Source organism: Tamandua tetradactyla, chromosome 9, assembly GCF_023851605.1.
Source record: "Tamandua tetradactyla isolate mTamTet1 chromosome 9, mTamTet1.pri, whole genome shotgun sequence".
NCBI classification, from domain to species: Eukaryota; Metazoa; Chordata; class Mammalia; order Pilosa; family Myrmecophagidae; genus Tamandua; species Tamandua tetradactyla.
In genome coordinates this window covers 440,907-455,561 of record NC_135335.1, presented here as the reverse complement: position 1 = coordinate 455,561, position 14,655 = coordinate 440,907, and the positions used below count along the sequence as shown (strand labels likewise).

Sequence of the window (14,655 nt, the reverse complement as noted above, 5' to 3'; positions counted from 1 at the left end):
CCCACCACCCAGAGGCAAAGAATGGGGTCAAGGCCACAGGAGAACCCAGGCTCAGGACTTGGCATCTGCTTTAGGGCAGAGGCTGGCAGAGGGCCAGGCTAAGGGGTGCAGAGGTCCAGGCAGGAGCTCACCTTGGACCACTCAGCGATGCAGTCCAGGCAGAAGTAGTGAGCACAGCTCTCCGGTGTGCCCACAGCCTGGCCTCGGAACGCATTGAGACAAATCGGGCAGCTCTCTGCCTCATCGTCAGAGTTCAATGCTCCATTTGCTTCCAGCATCCCCTTCTGGGTGTCAGCCACCACTGTGAAGGTTTCAACATCTTCTTCTTCCTCTTCAGAATCTTCAGAACCTTCAGGAAATGAAACAATGTTAATGAAGAAACAGGACAGAAAGTTGCCGAGTGAGCCCAAGCACTGGGCAGTGACCAGGCCTGCAGCTGCTCTGGGGAGAGCTTAAAGCCCATTTCAAAGAGGCCTGCACCCCAGCAAACACTCATGTGGGGACAAATGGCAAGTGCTCACGGGACAGAGACTGAGGCAGTAGCAGGAGGCACACAAAGAGGAGCAACGACCCCAAGACCCTTTCCACAGCCGAGCCTGACTGCCACCCAGCAGCTCTGTCTAGGCCTGTTCAACTACAGCCACTCGGAACCAGGGCTGTGCTCTGAGACCCAAGGTTCAGGGCAGGTCCACACGCGTCTCTAGTGTCCCTTCCCCAAACGGGACAATAAGTAGATGCCTGCCTTCAGAAAGGACCTTCATCCTAAAGCTGCTTATCTGTCTTCCTTGTGGGAGGACAGAGCACAGAGTCCTAACTGAGCATTTGGCCACAAGAGTTCTGATCAATTGTGACCTAGGGCTTACACCAGAGGAAAGAGATGATTTCAGTTAAACACGGCAAATTCAACTCATGCATTTATTTTCTTTTCCACACATACTCCACTACAATAAAAAGGGTACAAATTCACAGGGACAAGAGAAGAATAGGCAAGCAAGGTTCTAAGATACCCACCACCTGCGATCTGTGTCACGTCCCACAATCCGCAGAGGGGCCAAGCATGTGAGCATGGCGAGGCCACCCAGGACTGTGTCACCAGGTAACAGAGGGAGTCAGAGATGGCACTCCTGTTGGTCTGGAGAAAGCAGAGAGCCGCACTGGGCCTACTGATAGGGAGAGGCAGCCTCTGGGAGCTGGGGATGGCCCCCAGCTCCAGACAGCCAGAGAACAGGGACCTCAATTCCACAACCACAAGAAACTGAATCCTGCCACAGCTAAGGAAGCCGGAAGAGGCCCCCGAGTCCCAGACAGAAGCAGTCCAGCCAAAACCTTGACTTCAGCCTGGCGAGACCCAGCTACCTGCACCTGGACTCCTGGACCGCGTAAACTGTGAGGTGACAGATGTGCCATTTTAAGCCACCAGGTTTGTAATAATTTATTATGCAGCAAGAGAAAACTAGTAACAGATGAATGGATAAACAAAATGTGGTCTGTCCATACAGTGGGGCATTAGTCAGCCACGGAAAGGAAAAAGGGAAGCAGGTGACACGCTACACCATGGATGAGCTTGGAGGACATCATGCTGCACGGAAACAGACACAGGACAGGTATTGCAGGCTCTCGCCAATGTGCGGTGCCATCAGAATGTGCAAATCCAGACAGAAAGCAGAGCACAGCAACCAGGAACGGGCAGGGCTTCTGTTTGGGGTGATGGGAGCGCACACTGTGAACAGAATTAACACTCCTGAAAGGGGTTAAAGTGAGAAATGTCACGCTGCATATGTCATTGCAATAAAAAGACGAGGAAAAAGAATAATTAATGAAAGAGGATTCCACGAAACTCTGTGACATGGCTGGGGGCGCTCCTGCTCTAACTCCTACAGGGGCAGAAGCAGGGGAAGCTGGGGGGTTTGAGTCTCACCACGGAATTCTGAAAGGCTCAAGAACTGAAGGCAGAACTGTGGCCTGGATGGAAAAGTTGGGGCCTGGATGAGGGGTGAGCAGTGGGAGCCCCAGAGCCCTTGGCAGAGGACCTGGAAAGGCAGGGAGGGACATGCAGTGCCGCTGGGGTGGGACTCTGAGTGACGAGGCTCACGGCAGCCCCAGCCCCCATGTCCACTCCTCACGACCTTCAGGGACCATCCGAGATGCCGCTTCCTCTGGGATGCCATTCCTCACCACCCCAAGCCCACATGGCCCTTCCCTGCGACACTCCATGTCTGCCCTCACTTCTTTACAAACTCGCTCCAGGGCAGCAAGGTAGCACTGCCCCAGCTCTGCCCCGGTTCCTGTCCCACACAGGGGTTCCCGCATCCAGCAGGCCCTCGAACCCTTGCACAAGGAAGGTATGGTCAGCGAGTCACCTGACATCAGCCCAGGCATCCTCAGCTTCCAGCCCTGCCAACACCTAGTTCTGCTCCCGAGGCCTGCTGCAGGTCCCAGCTCGATTCTGGGAAATAAGCACAAGAGCCACACTGTGACCTGAAAATCTAGGACGGAATCTTAAGTCTGTCAGGAGAACTCAAAATCTGACTCTGGAAGAACACTCAGCCACCAACGCAAAGTCCCAAACTGGCCTGACTCCTTACTGTGCCACCTCCTTCGTGAACACTGCCCCACACGGGAGGGACAACTCTGTGGAACATTCCAGCACTGACCATCACAGAAGCACCAGAGACTACTCAGAACATGCGTCTCCTAACTTTGTGACCACGTCAGGAAGAAAGTAGTGGGGAGCCAGACACCCAAGGCCCACTGCCCACGCCGCAGCAGCACTCCCTCTAAGGATAGTGGCCACTCCTGGACAGGGCAGGAGAGGAGGTCCACAGCAGGGGCTGGAATGGGGGGGACACAAGCCCACAAAGTGAAGGAGTCCATCTACTCAGGGACAAAACCAGCGCTCTCCACAAACACTTTCAAGGGTACTGGCACCAACTAACACCAACGTGCCGGGAACTTATTTTCCATTGGAATTAAAATCACTTGATGCACTTCTGCCAGCTCTCTCAAGTTTTGGTCAGAAGAGTGAGAGAACGAGCCACAGGACTGACCCATCGAGAGTTGAGGGGTCGCCCAGCAGCATGCCTGGGAACGGGGAGGGCTTCCCCCGCCCTCCGCATGCCCACAAGGCTGAGCCACAGCAACCACCTCGCAGAGCACCTGGAGGCTCAGCACCACCTCACCAGATCTGCCTTCCGGGTCTTCGTCGGCAGAGTCCTCCTCCTCGTCCTCCTCTTCCGAGCCGTCTCTCTGCTCGCTGCCCGTGCCATCCTCGCAGTCAGCACTGTCCCCGCCACTGCTCTCTTCTAGACAACAGGGGAAGAAGCACAGGCCCCGGGGGGCGTCACCACCACAGCGCGGACTGAAGGGCTGCTGTGTGCAAAGAGGCGCAGGAAGACTCTGCCAGGGGGCGCAAGGCTGCCCTGGGGAGGCCAGGGGGGCCAGTGGGGAAAGGTTCAGGGAAAGGGTCTTTTTACCTATCTACACTCCCACTGTTTGCATTAGAGTAAAACAAACAAAAAAAAATGAAGTACTACAGTACTGCAATTTAAAATCAAAGAGTAATCCTCTTAAAGGACCGGAAGCTGAAAATTAACACATGTAGGAAACCCCCAAAGGGGCCCTCCACTTCTCCCAGAGGCCTGAGAAACCACAAGGCGAAGCTGCAACTCCTTAGAGCCTGGAGCCGCTTACATGAAGGTCCCCGTCCAGGGGTGGAGGACGGAAGGCAGCTCACCGGTGTTGCTGGCCACGCTGGCAGGGCTGAGTCGCAGGGGTCTGTCCGGCCCAATGTCTTGGTCTGCAAGTTCATCCAGGTTGTTGTCGCCCATGGCTAGGCATGGGAGTTCCGCTCTGTAAGAAACCAGAGCCAGATAAGCCTGAACTGTCCCCAGGCTGCAAAATCCCCTCTGAAAGAGCGAAAATCATTCCTGCTAGCCCTGCCCTGCTGACCTTGTATCTCCTTCTCGGCTCTGTCACCCATCTGGGAATGTCTGTCCTGCCCATGTCGTAAGGTGCCAAGAGGACCACAGAGACTCACACAAACAACATCACAATCACAGCTCAGCATAGTCCTGCTCTAATCCCTCAACACCTCTTTCTACCCCAGGGCCTCAACTCTGGTCCCCAAACAAGGCCGTTTCTACCACACGCCAGTCACCTCCTGCCACATGTGACCTTGAAGGGGGACCCCTAAAGAGGAAACACTCCCACACAAGGGCCACTGGGTAACTCCACCAGGTGTCGCCAAGAACACCTCCCTTGCAGCTCCCAGTTGACCAGGACGCAAACCTCACCAAGATGCCATGGTGGTCAGGGAGGGGCCTAAAGGAGATGGGTAGGCAGGGAGCAGCAAGAATCAGGGGAGCGTGGGCCACGGGCACGAAGCCAGCGTGCCTGAAAGACCAGACAAGGCTCTCGAACTTGCACGCTCCCTCAGGGTCTGAGGCACAGGCTTCCTCTTTCCCTCGGCCCGTGAGCTCTGCCCACCACAGCAACCGTGGGATGGGGAGGGCCTGTGACCACGACCAATTTCTCCTGAGAAAGCCAAGGTTCCTCACCTCCCAATTCAACAAGGAGGTGCTGAAGCCCCCAGATCCTAAGAGAGAGAGTACAGAGTAAGCACGTGAAACCTCTCACTGCCACACGTTGCTGCCACCTGAAAACAGTAAACTGAGTAGTTTCATCCAGGTATTCACCCCAGGAAGGCGGCAGTCTTTCTTCTACCTGGAGCGCCAAATGAAGAGAACCAGCTGTCTGGTGGAACTCAGCAACCCTGTCCAGAGAGCATCCAACTGTATCTCCAGGGTAGCATGTGACAAATGTGGCCCTGTGCAGGGGCAGTAATCCCTTTCAGCTCAGAACAGAGAGACCTGTGCTGATGCCTGCAGCCACCTCCTTCCTGCCATCGTCCCAGCTCACTCAGACAGAAAAACAGACGAGGAGCCCCATGTTCCCCAGGAGAAGGCAACTGCGCAGAGCCCTCAGGCACAGGGCAGGACACATGGCTTGGAAGCAGAAGGCTCCCAACCACCCTCAGGTCAGGGCTATAAATTAAGTCACACTTGAACAGTTTTACCTCTTCAAAACCTTGGGAACAACCCTCCCACCCCAAGCCAGATGCCTGGTCACAGCTTACCCACTCTGCCACCACCACCACCCTGGAGACTTGGATGGCCCTGGGCACGCCTGCCTAAAGGCCTGCAGCCTGCATCCTGCCCTGCATGTGCAGGGATCCAAGCCCTTTCCCCAGCCCACTTGCCACAGGCTCTAGTGCCCCTGCGGCTTTGAAACGGGGGTCTGAGGGGCGGGCCTCCTGCTGACGGAGGTCATGGGACCCTTCCCTGCAGACAGCAAATGCTCCAGGCACTGTGTCCTGCCCGGCCAGCCAGGTGTCCCCCAAGGGCCCACCAGTCCCAGGTCCTGGCAAAGTGTCCTCTACTGGTCCCAGGTCCAGGGAGAGCCCATACCACTGACAGCTAGCACAACCGGGCAGCCCTGTTCCAGGGTCCCAGTCTGCTGATTGGGCTCTCCCGCAGTGCCCAGCACCTCTCACCTGCCAATGAAGGCCTCAGTCCATGATGGAGCCCCCTGGCCCCCAGAGTGCATGACACTGCACTGCCTGCATCTAGTCCAGGGCACCTCTGCAGAGGGCACAGTACAAACCACTCCCTGCAGGGCGACCCGGCCAGCACGCCCACCCGAGATGCATTCTCGTCTAGAAACATGGCACAACATGCTGGCTGCCTAATAGCAGCCCACAGATACTGCAGGGCAGTGTTGACCAGAGGAACCATTTGGGGGTCACGTACGAGTCTTCCTCTGGCCTCATTATGGCAGAAGAACCCCTGTGGTCCTGACCCACGCCACAGAGACGCACAGACAGACCATCCAGGAGGGTAATACCCACCCTATGGGACACACCAAAATGAGACCTAGCAGGGGCTGGAGTTTTCAGAGGGCCTTTGGTATCCAGTCATAGCTGTGACCACTCCCACAGCAGTGTCATCTTGGGATGCCTGTGCCAACACATTCATGCCCATGTGTGCAGCATGGCCCTCCCCAGAGACACCCAGGGAGGCAAAATACTCACGTACACACATCTAGCAGAGAACACCTCCAGGACACCAGGAAACGTAAACCCCAAGCCTCACAGGAGGCAGCAGGACAGAGCTGAGGAGAGTTCTAGGGTCTGATTGACTATAATACACAATGTGAAAAATACAAACTGGTAACTCCCAGCTTCTCTCTCGATGCACTGTGACTTGGGGCCAGCCCCAGAGAGCTGCCAGAAAAGGTAACAAATGGTAGCTGGGCACGAATACCATCAAGGGAATGAGGCTGAACTCCACAAACCCACACACCTGTGGGACTGAGTCCTAAAGGCCTCCGGCACTCCTCCAAGCACCTCTTTACCCCCTTCTACCACTGCAACCAGAGAGTTCAAGTTACACAAGACTGTACAACTTCCCCTCAAGGCCCATCCCAAAATAGGAGCTGCCAGCAGGGGCTAGGGAGGCAGTGGAAAGGCAGGGAGCCTCTAAAGATATTTCCCAAGCAAGCGCCTCTGAGCAAAAGCCCAGGAAAAGACCATAATCTAGGACTACCAGTCACCTGCTTTCCCTGCCAAGAGTCCAGTGGTCAGAACACTGTGCAAGTGGGACGTTCTTGCTTAGGACCCCTTGTCCCACCAACAGGCCCTGTGCTGACTCACCACCCCCATCTACGCCCATACGTTCTGAAGACCAAGGCCCAGGAAGGCAACTCTGCAGGGGAACGTGCAGCCCACCACTGCTGCTGCCCACTGGCAGTGCCGGACATGCCCTGTGACGGCCAGACAACTGAGGCTCTCCCACTTGGAGACAGCCACCAGATTCTTGGTGACTGAGGGAAAAAAGAAAAGCAGAAAAGGCTAGTTCCTCTCTCTATTCAAATTCAGAAGACCCAAAGCACTTGCAATTCCAACAAGGAAGCCAAAGGGCCTCTGACGTGGTGAACTGACAACTGCGGTCCGGTCACAACCTGCATGCGCGTCACAGGCAGTCAATGAACCTGGAGGCAGGCCACCCCCAGCCAACTTTAGCATCTGTCATCATCTGGCACACAGGCTACAACTGGAGCTCCAGAGGGTAAATTACGCCACACTAATGCAGTGTTACTAATATAGAAGACTGTCGAGGGTGGGGGGTGGAGGTGGTACACGGGAACTCCGATTTTTTGCCTAAGTTTTCTGTAAACCTACCACAAAAAAAAAAAGAAAAGAAAAAGTAAACTACAGCAAAATAAAAAAGTGCTCCACAAACGTCTGAGGAAACCGCCAAGAGTCGGGGCAGAATGCTGCTGGGGGTTAACGTCAGCCTGGATGTGTCAAGGCCTTACCCCCGAGACTGGTGGAAAACACTGCTGAAAAGATGCCAGCAACTGTTATTTTGACTTAATGTTCTTTCCATAAAAAAATCCAGTGGCCCAGGGGAGAGAGGAGGTGTGCTAAGTCCCAAGTCAAACCTCACTGTCGCCTTCAGACCTCTCCAGGTGACCGCAGATACTGTAAGCTAGCCCAAAAGGAGTTTGCAGATGCAGATTACCATTCTGCTGTTGCTGAAATAGAAGCTCATAAGCTTTTAAAATCCAACGGTGCAAGGCCACAGTGGCTCAGCAGGCAGAGTTCTCGCCTGACATGCGGCAGACCCGGCTTCGATTCCCGGTGCTGCCCGTGTTAAAAAAAAAAAAAAAAAAAAAAAATCCAACGGTGTAACTTAGACGGCAGAATCAGAGGGAAGTGGCGCTGGCAAGTTACTTGGCTTTGGGCTCCAATCTATTCACTTGCAAAACAGAAACAATACCTAGTCCTGAGGGAGTGTCGTGAAGACCACACGCTTAGGGAATGCGAAAACCATCCGTCAGCCACACAGGCTGGTGGAAGCGCTGAGGAAGCCGACGAAACCTACGATGATCAGGAGCTGGAAACAAGTGAGCAGACGGGCCCACCTTCCTCACAGCGCGCAGCCGGGGCGCGGCGGGCTCCCCACCACGTCCCCCCAGGCCCGGACAGGAGACCCTCGACAGGGCCTCCGGGTCCTCTGCGCGACGCCGCCCCGGAGCGCGTCCGCAGAGCGAAGGCCTCACACCGCCGGCCAGGCCGCAGACAAAGCGCTCGACGCCCGGAAGCGACCCACGGACGGGGCGCGGCAGGGGCTCCGGAGTCGCGCAGGCCCCGCACGTACCCCGGAACTACGCTCCCCGACTGCAGCTCCCGAGCGCTCGCGGTCGCCGCCAGAGGAGGAGCCGCGACTAGGCCCAGACGCGCCGCCGCCGCCGCCACAGGCGCGAGCTTCTTGACCCGGAAGTGCAGGAAGCGGCTTCCGGGGCTTCCTGTCCCGCCTATTGGCGGGAACCACTGGGACTGGGCGGGGAGGGAAAGCCTTGAAGCGCAGGAAGGCGCCAGTCCTTGCGGTCGGAGACCTCGAAACTTGAAACAATCCTTCTCCCCTGGACACACTGCTTAACTTAATGGTGGTCTAAGGCCGAAGGAGACCTATGCCCTGGAAGAACTCGGGGTGTCTGAACCGCCAGTGAGACCCGGGCGGCCCTCCCTTGCCGAGGCGACTGGTACATCCCGCTCCCCGCAGTCCACCCAGAGTAAATGGGAGCGCCCCGCCCCGCACGCCGCATCCCCGCCTCGCGCCTAGAGCCCCGCCCCCAGCCCTCCAGCCCCGCCCCGCACGCGGACAGCAGCGTGCCTGGTGGCGGCTGCGACCCTCCTGCGGCGGCCGACCCCAGGCGCCGCTTGCTCGCGAACCTCGTGACAAGCAGTCTCGCTGCAATCATTCACTCGTGGACCCGCTGGAGCCTTGGGTGCGCGGGAGCTCACAAGTGCGGGGCACAGCCTGGTGCCCGGTCGCTTTGCGTGCGGTGCGCCACGGTAATCAATGAGCATGTCAACAGCGGGAGCGCGTGCTTGTGTGAGAAGGTGGTTCGTGCTGGGGTCTTTGCCAGGGAGGTAGGAGGCTCGGAGGAGGGGGCGAGGGGCTCTGGCAGGAAACGGGCCGCCCGGGGGTGCCCAGAGCTCGGCCTCCTGGGAGGGCGGCAGATAGTGATGGGTGCGAAGTGTGCGAGAGGAGAGGGTGGGCGCCCACAGGGCGTCCTGAGGCCTGGGGAAGGGGGGCAGGCCATGTGGGGACACCAGAGCATCCAATGCGGGGCAGCGGGGGTGGGCTGCGGGAGCCTGGAGTAAGCAGAGGGGCTGCATGTGTGCGGTGCTCAGCATCAGGGCGAATGGGCTGGAGTCCTGAGTCCCCGCTGCTCTGCTCCGGAGAGGGTGGGTTGGAGGGGCCCTGTGTTTCAGCTCCCACTGCTCAGGCAAATGCCATGCAGCGGGCTTAAACACGGGCGTCTGTTGGCTCATGGCTTTGAGTTTGGGAAAACGTTCAGTTCAAGGCCATGCCAAAGACTGCTGTTCCAAGACTGGGTCCCCGGCCATGCCTAGCAGTGCCCGAGGCAGCCTTGCCAGGGCTCTCCCTTATTTTCTAGGGTCCGGTGACCTTCTGCTTCCACTTCCAGTGGCTTTCTCTCTTCCTGACCATCACTCCACATATCAAGGCCTCCAGTCATAGTCATACCCTGATCGAGGTGGTCACACAGGCCTAACTTGAAGTAGCCTCAGCTGAGTTCCTACTTACAGTGGGTTCACACTCACAGGAATGGATTAGGCTTCAGAATGTGTTTTCTGGGGGGCACACAGCTTCAAAGCACCACACCCTGGAGGCCATGGAGGGAAGCCCATTACAGAGGGGCCTGGCTTGGGGCTGCTGGTGAGTGAGGACAGCAGCACTGGGCAGGGGCCTGGAGGGACCAGAGCCCAACTGGAGGTTAGAGAGTGGGGAGAAGGAAAGTCCTTTTGCTGCAAAGGGGAGGAAGAAATTGGAAGCTGGAGGAAGAAGTGGGTTAGAGGGTTGTTCTGTTTATTTGTTCAGCCTGGACCCTGCAGGAAGGAAGAATGGAAGGTGCCAGAGAGATGGGCAATGCTGTGGCCTCCAATGACGATGAAGTTGAATTCTAAGAAGAAGCTGGCTAGTTGAAATAGAGACAGAATGTTTTCTTTCTGATTTCTAAAATCCTCAGTTCTGGTTTTCAGACCTCTAACTAATTGGATGAGATACCCCTCCTTGCTGAGGACAGTCTACTCTGCTGATTCATCTTTGCAATGCCATCGCAGTACCGGTCCGGCCTGCTTGTTAAACAACCAGACACTGTGACCGTCACAGCCTCCCACCCCCTTGGGTCTTTGCACCTGCCGGTCCTCTTGCACACATGACTTGCCTCCCTCAGCCATGCCAGCTGAACATCACTAGGCATAGGGTCTGTGCAGAGCAGTGGTCCCCTTGGAAGATAGGGTACCCGCTGAGGCTCCTGCAAGGGAGGTGGGCAGAGGCCTGTGGCTGGCCTGGAGAGGGGCGGCCCCTCCAACTTCAACGCAGCTGCTTCCTGCGGCTGATAGAAGCCTGTCGTGATAAACACACTTGCCCCCCGTGAGATGGGGCAGCTCCTCCGCAGTGGCCATCCTGGAGGAACTGCACAGCCTGTTCAGCTAGGATGACCGGCACTCAGGTGTCAGGTGTCCTCAGATAGCTGCCCAGAGGCAGGCTGGTGGGAGCCGGTGTAGGCATGTATTAGCACCCACACACCTGCCCTCGGAGTCCTGCACACGGTCAGGTACAGATGTCTCCCGTGCCCACCCCCCATCCCCATATGCACATACTCAGGTACTTCCTAGGCACATCGACAGGCCACCTGCACGGACACCAGCCACACAGACCCGCCCCTGCTCCACGCCTGCACACACGGCCAGGCACTCCCTGCTCCGTCCCTGGCAACAAGAGCCCCCACAGCCAGACGCCCAAGGGAGCAAGGGCAGGGCAGGTGCAGGGGTGGGCAGTGTGAAATGAGGGAGGCTGAAAGCCCAGAGCCATGGGAGAGCACAGGCAGTTCTGTGTTCTCAGATGGGGAGGGGCTGGGGCTCAGTGGGGGTCGTGCAGACAGGGCCTCCAGCTGGGAAGTGGTCACCTGTCCTCTGGCTCTTCCTGCCGAGGTCACGGCAGCCCACCCTGAAGCTATGCTCTATTCTAAGTGACCTACAGAGGTTCCTACAATATACAGTGGAATGAAAAAGGCAGACCATAAAACAATGCAGAATGATAACATTTCTGCAATTTGTATATATACATACAGAGGAAAAAAAGGACTGGAAGATACACACTAAACTTCAGAAATGATTTTTCTCTCAGTGAAATTCTTTCCTTATACTTGTGTTTTCTCATTTCATTTTACATCAAGCATTGAACACAATTTTAAAATAAAGTTTTTTTCCCTCCACGTTTTTTTCTGTTGTTACTTCTAAGCCTATGGCAAGAAGCCAAGCAAACAAAACCCGCAGTTCCTGGGGGCTCCTTTGGGGCCTGCAATGTCCAGCTTCTCTGACCCCTTGACTTCTGAGCTGGGGGTCCCCACGTGGCCCTGCCTGTCCCCCTCCGAGCCCCCAAGGTCCCAGCAGGGTGGGGTGCATTCGAGCGCCCAGGCACCATGCACCCAGGCGAGGGCTCTGGATGAAGATGGAAGCTCTCCAGTGAGTGCAGGGCAAGGGTGCTGGACCAGCCTTGGGGCAGTTGCTGAGCTCCCCCAGGCTATACGGGATCCAGTTCCCTGGCGACGGTGGGGAGGGGGCACTGACTGGGAAGGCTGTGCAGGGCCCATGGAGCTGCGTGGAGTCCAGAGAGCAGGGAGAACCAGGCTGTGAGGCAGGCAGGATGACTGCGGTGACTGAGGGTGGGTGGGACAAGGGTGGAGTGGGGTCCTGCTTTCTGGAGGAGGCAGAATAAAGGAGTCTACGGGAAGCCCCTTCTCAGGACAGAAAAGGAGCAGGCACCTTCCTGCCCAATGAGGGGAGGCGATGCCAGAATTCGAGGATCCCCTGGGCCCTGGAGGCGGGTGGCTGCCACCTGGGCTGGGACTCGCAGGAGCAGGCCTGGGAAGCCTTGGTGGTCTCTGGGATGGTGGAACATCAACCCGCCCCCTTGATTTATTTCTTTTAAATACCGGCAAAAGAAGAGCACAGGCCGCAGGAGTCACCCGGCAAAGCCGGCGGCAGGCAGGGGCTCCTGGTTCAGGCCGTGGAGGAGCAGTCGAGATAGAAAGGCGCGCGCGGGAGTCCACGGGGGACACACCGACTCAGAGCCCCTCGAAGCTGGGGCTTCCATGCGTGATCGTTCATTGCGCCCTTTCCCGCCTGCCAGACCGCCCAGGATGTCTCTGGGGCCGGAGAGGCTCGCCCTCCGGGGGTTCAGTGCGGGTCGGGCCGGGTATACGTGCGCCCCGAGGGCGCCGTGTCCGAGCCGGATCACGCTCCTCCTGGCCAGGCTCGGGCTACGTGCGCCGCGGCCGAGAGGGTTCCGGAGGCGGGGCCCTGGAGGCGCGGAGGGGGCCGGGGAGGGGGCCGGGGAGGGGGCCGGGGCAGCGGACTGGGACAGCGGACTGGGGCAGCGGGCCGGGCGCTCAGGCAGCACCGCGTCCCGGGGGCAGACTAGCCTCCGCGCCCCCTCGCCCCCCGGTCCCGCACCCCAGTCCCCTCGCCCTCTGGCCTGGCGCCCCCTCGCCCCCCGGTCCCGCACCCCAGGCCCCACCCCCCCGGACCGGCGCCTCCTCACCCCCCGGCACCACAGCCCAGCAGCCCAGGCCGGGCGCCGGGCGCCCGGCGCCCCGGCCCCTCCCAGCAGGTGGCGGCCCCGCCCCGAGGCCGACGTGCGGAAAGGAACGCGCGGTCGGGCCGGGTGCCGCCCCCTCGCGCCCATTGGCTGCAGCGCGGCAGGGCGGGCCCGGCGCGGCCGCCCATTGGCTGCGGGACCCCCGTATTTGCATACAGGGCTGAGCGCCGGGCCGCCGCGGGCCGGGGGCGGGAGGATGTCGCGGCCGCCGCCGAAGTTGCGCTGAGAGCTGGGGTCGCAGGTGACGCGCCGAGGGTCCCGGGCCGCGGGCGGGGCGCATCCCGAGGCCGCCCTTCCCGGAGCGCGGCAGGGCCGGGCCGGGCAGGCGCGCGTGGCTCGGACGTCCAAGTCGTTGGGACCCGGGAGGGAGGGGGCGACCCTCCGCGCGCCCGCGCGCCCTCCTCCAGGCGCAGGGCAGCCCCTGCCCACCGCACACTGCGCTGCTCCGGACCCACTGTGCGTGTGACAGCGGCTGACCTGTCCCTGGGCAGCGCGACCGCCCGGCCCCTCGGTGGCCCGGGTGCGGCGCGCGGGCGGGCGGCCTCTCGGGGCGCCCCCTGGACGGGACCTGCCTGTCCGCGCTCAGCGGGGCGCGCGGGACGGCGCGTGGGGGCTCCCCACGCCCGCGCTCGGCTGGAGCCATAGCCCCCGGAGGGACGTCCTGTGCTGGGAGTGCCGGGCTCACACCCGCGCCCGCGGGACCGGCGCCTCCTGGGCCCCGGCGCCTCCTGCAGGAAGGAATGAAGCACACTGGCTCTTCCCCGGGCCGCTGTCACTGCCGAGAGACCCTGCTGAAGCACCCGCGGGCCCGGGCCCTGCCGCTCCCGGAGGTGGCACTGGTGACGCCCCTGGCCTGTCTCAGTTCGCACCGGGAAAACCTGGGCACTTGGGGGGGGGGGGCAGAGCCAGGCCACCTGCTAGAGGACAGGCACGGCCCCCAGGCAGTGGCGTGGCCTGAGCTGGGTCTGCTCAGCGCTGGCCTCGGAAGGAGGGCCCTGTCGTCCTGGGCAGCACCAGAAGGGTCGCCGGTGGCCACTTCTTGGGGGGAACCAGGGGGAGGGGGCTTGCTGTGGGTGACCCACCACGGCCCTCCAGCGTTGCCCTAAGCCAGCCCAGCCCTGTCCCCTGGTCCATCCAGCTGGAGCACAGCAAGGGCCACTGCCCCCAGGGGACACGGGCAGGTCCCTTCCTCAGCCCCGTCCCTCCCCCTCGGTGCGGAGGGGTCTGCCTGGTCTCCAATTTCCTGGCCTGGGACTGGACACAGAGGTGAGCCCTTCCTCAGAACTCACATCATTGTACAATTTAAAACTCAAAAGTAAACTTTTCAGCAACTCAAAGTTTTGCTGAATAAACTGAAGTTTCTGGGGATTTTTCTTGGGATTTTATCCACTGGAGCAGCCCCAGGAGGGCTTCTCGTGGGCGGTGGCCTCTGCCCCGTGAAGGATTGTGCTTTCTGCCGGGTGGGAAGCCTGTGCCAGGCACGCGCCCTTAGCAGTGGCCTCCGAAGGAACATGTGTTTGATGAAAACGGACACACAAGGACGCAGGTGACTGCAGGCGTGTGGCCTCCACCGGGTCCAGGCCAGCTGCCCTCTGGTGGTTAGCATGCTCCGAACCAGGGCCAGGCTGCGTGGGGTCCCCGGCCACAACGGACCACACTGGAGCTCAGCTTGAAGGTGGGGGCTGGAGGTGGGGAACAGGTCCCCCGGAAGGACTTAGGGTCCATGCCCCAACTGGCTCCTGCACCCCAGGCTGTACCCCATGTGACCGGGTTCCCCACCATGTCTCTCCAGAACAGGCTGTGTGTGCGGGAGCAGCAGACACAGGCGGCTGTGCAAATGGGAGCTGGGTCTGGCCTTGGGGGGTAAAAGGCTGTCTTCTGGCCTGAGGAGCCCACACTTGGA

The 14,655-nt window shown here is 59.5% G+C and overlaps 1 protein-coding gene across 5 annotated transcripts in view; it reads right to left on the bottom strand.

Moving 5' to 3' along the window:
• Positions 1-8,432, bottom strand: part of PHRF1 (PHD and ring finger domains 1) — a 32,238-nt gene extending 23,806 nt beyond the window's left edge. Inside the window, exons 1-4 of one of the 5 annotated variants that reach the window (XM_077115268.1) lie at positions 8,220-8,432; positions 3,734-3,849; positions 3,180-3,302; positions 132-349 (exon numbers count right to left, since the gene is read on the bottom strand). In XM_077115268.1, the coding sequence (XP_076971383.1) occupies positions 132-349; positions 3,180-3,302; positions 3,734-3,827 (435 nt within the window). In that variant the 5' untranslated portion in view covers positions 3,828-3,849; positions 8,220-8,432. The other 4 variants (XM_077115265.1, XM_077115263.1, XM_077115264.1 and 1 more) reach the window with 4 other exon arrangements.
• Between the last annotated feature and the right edge of the window lie 6,223 nt (positions 8,433-14,655).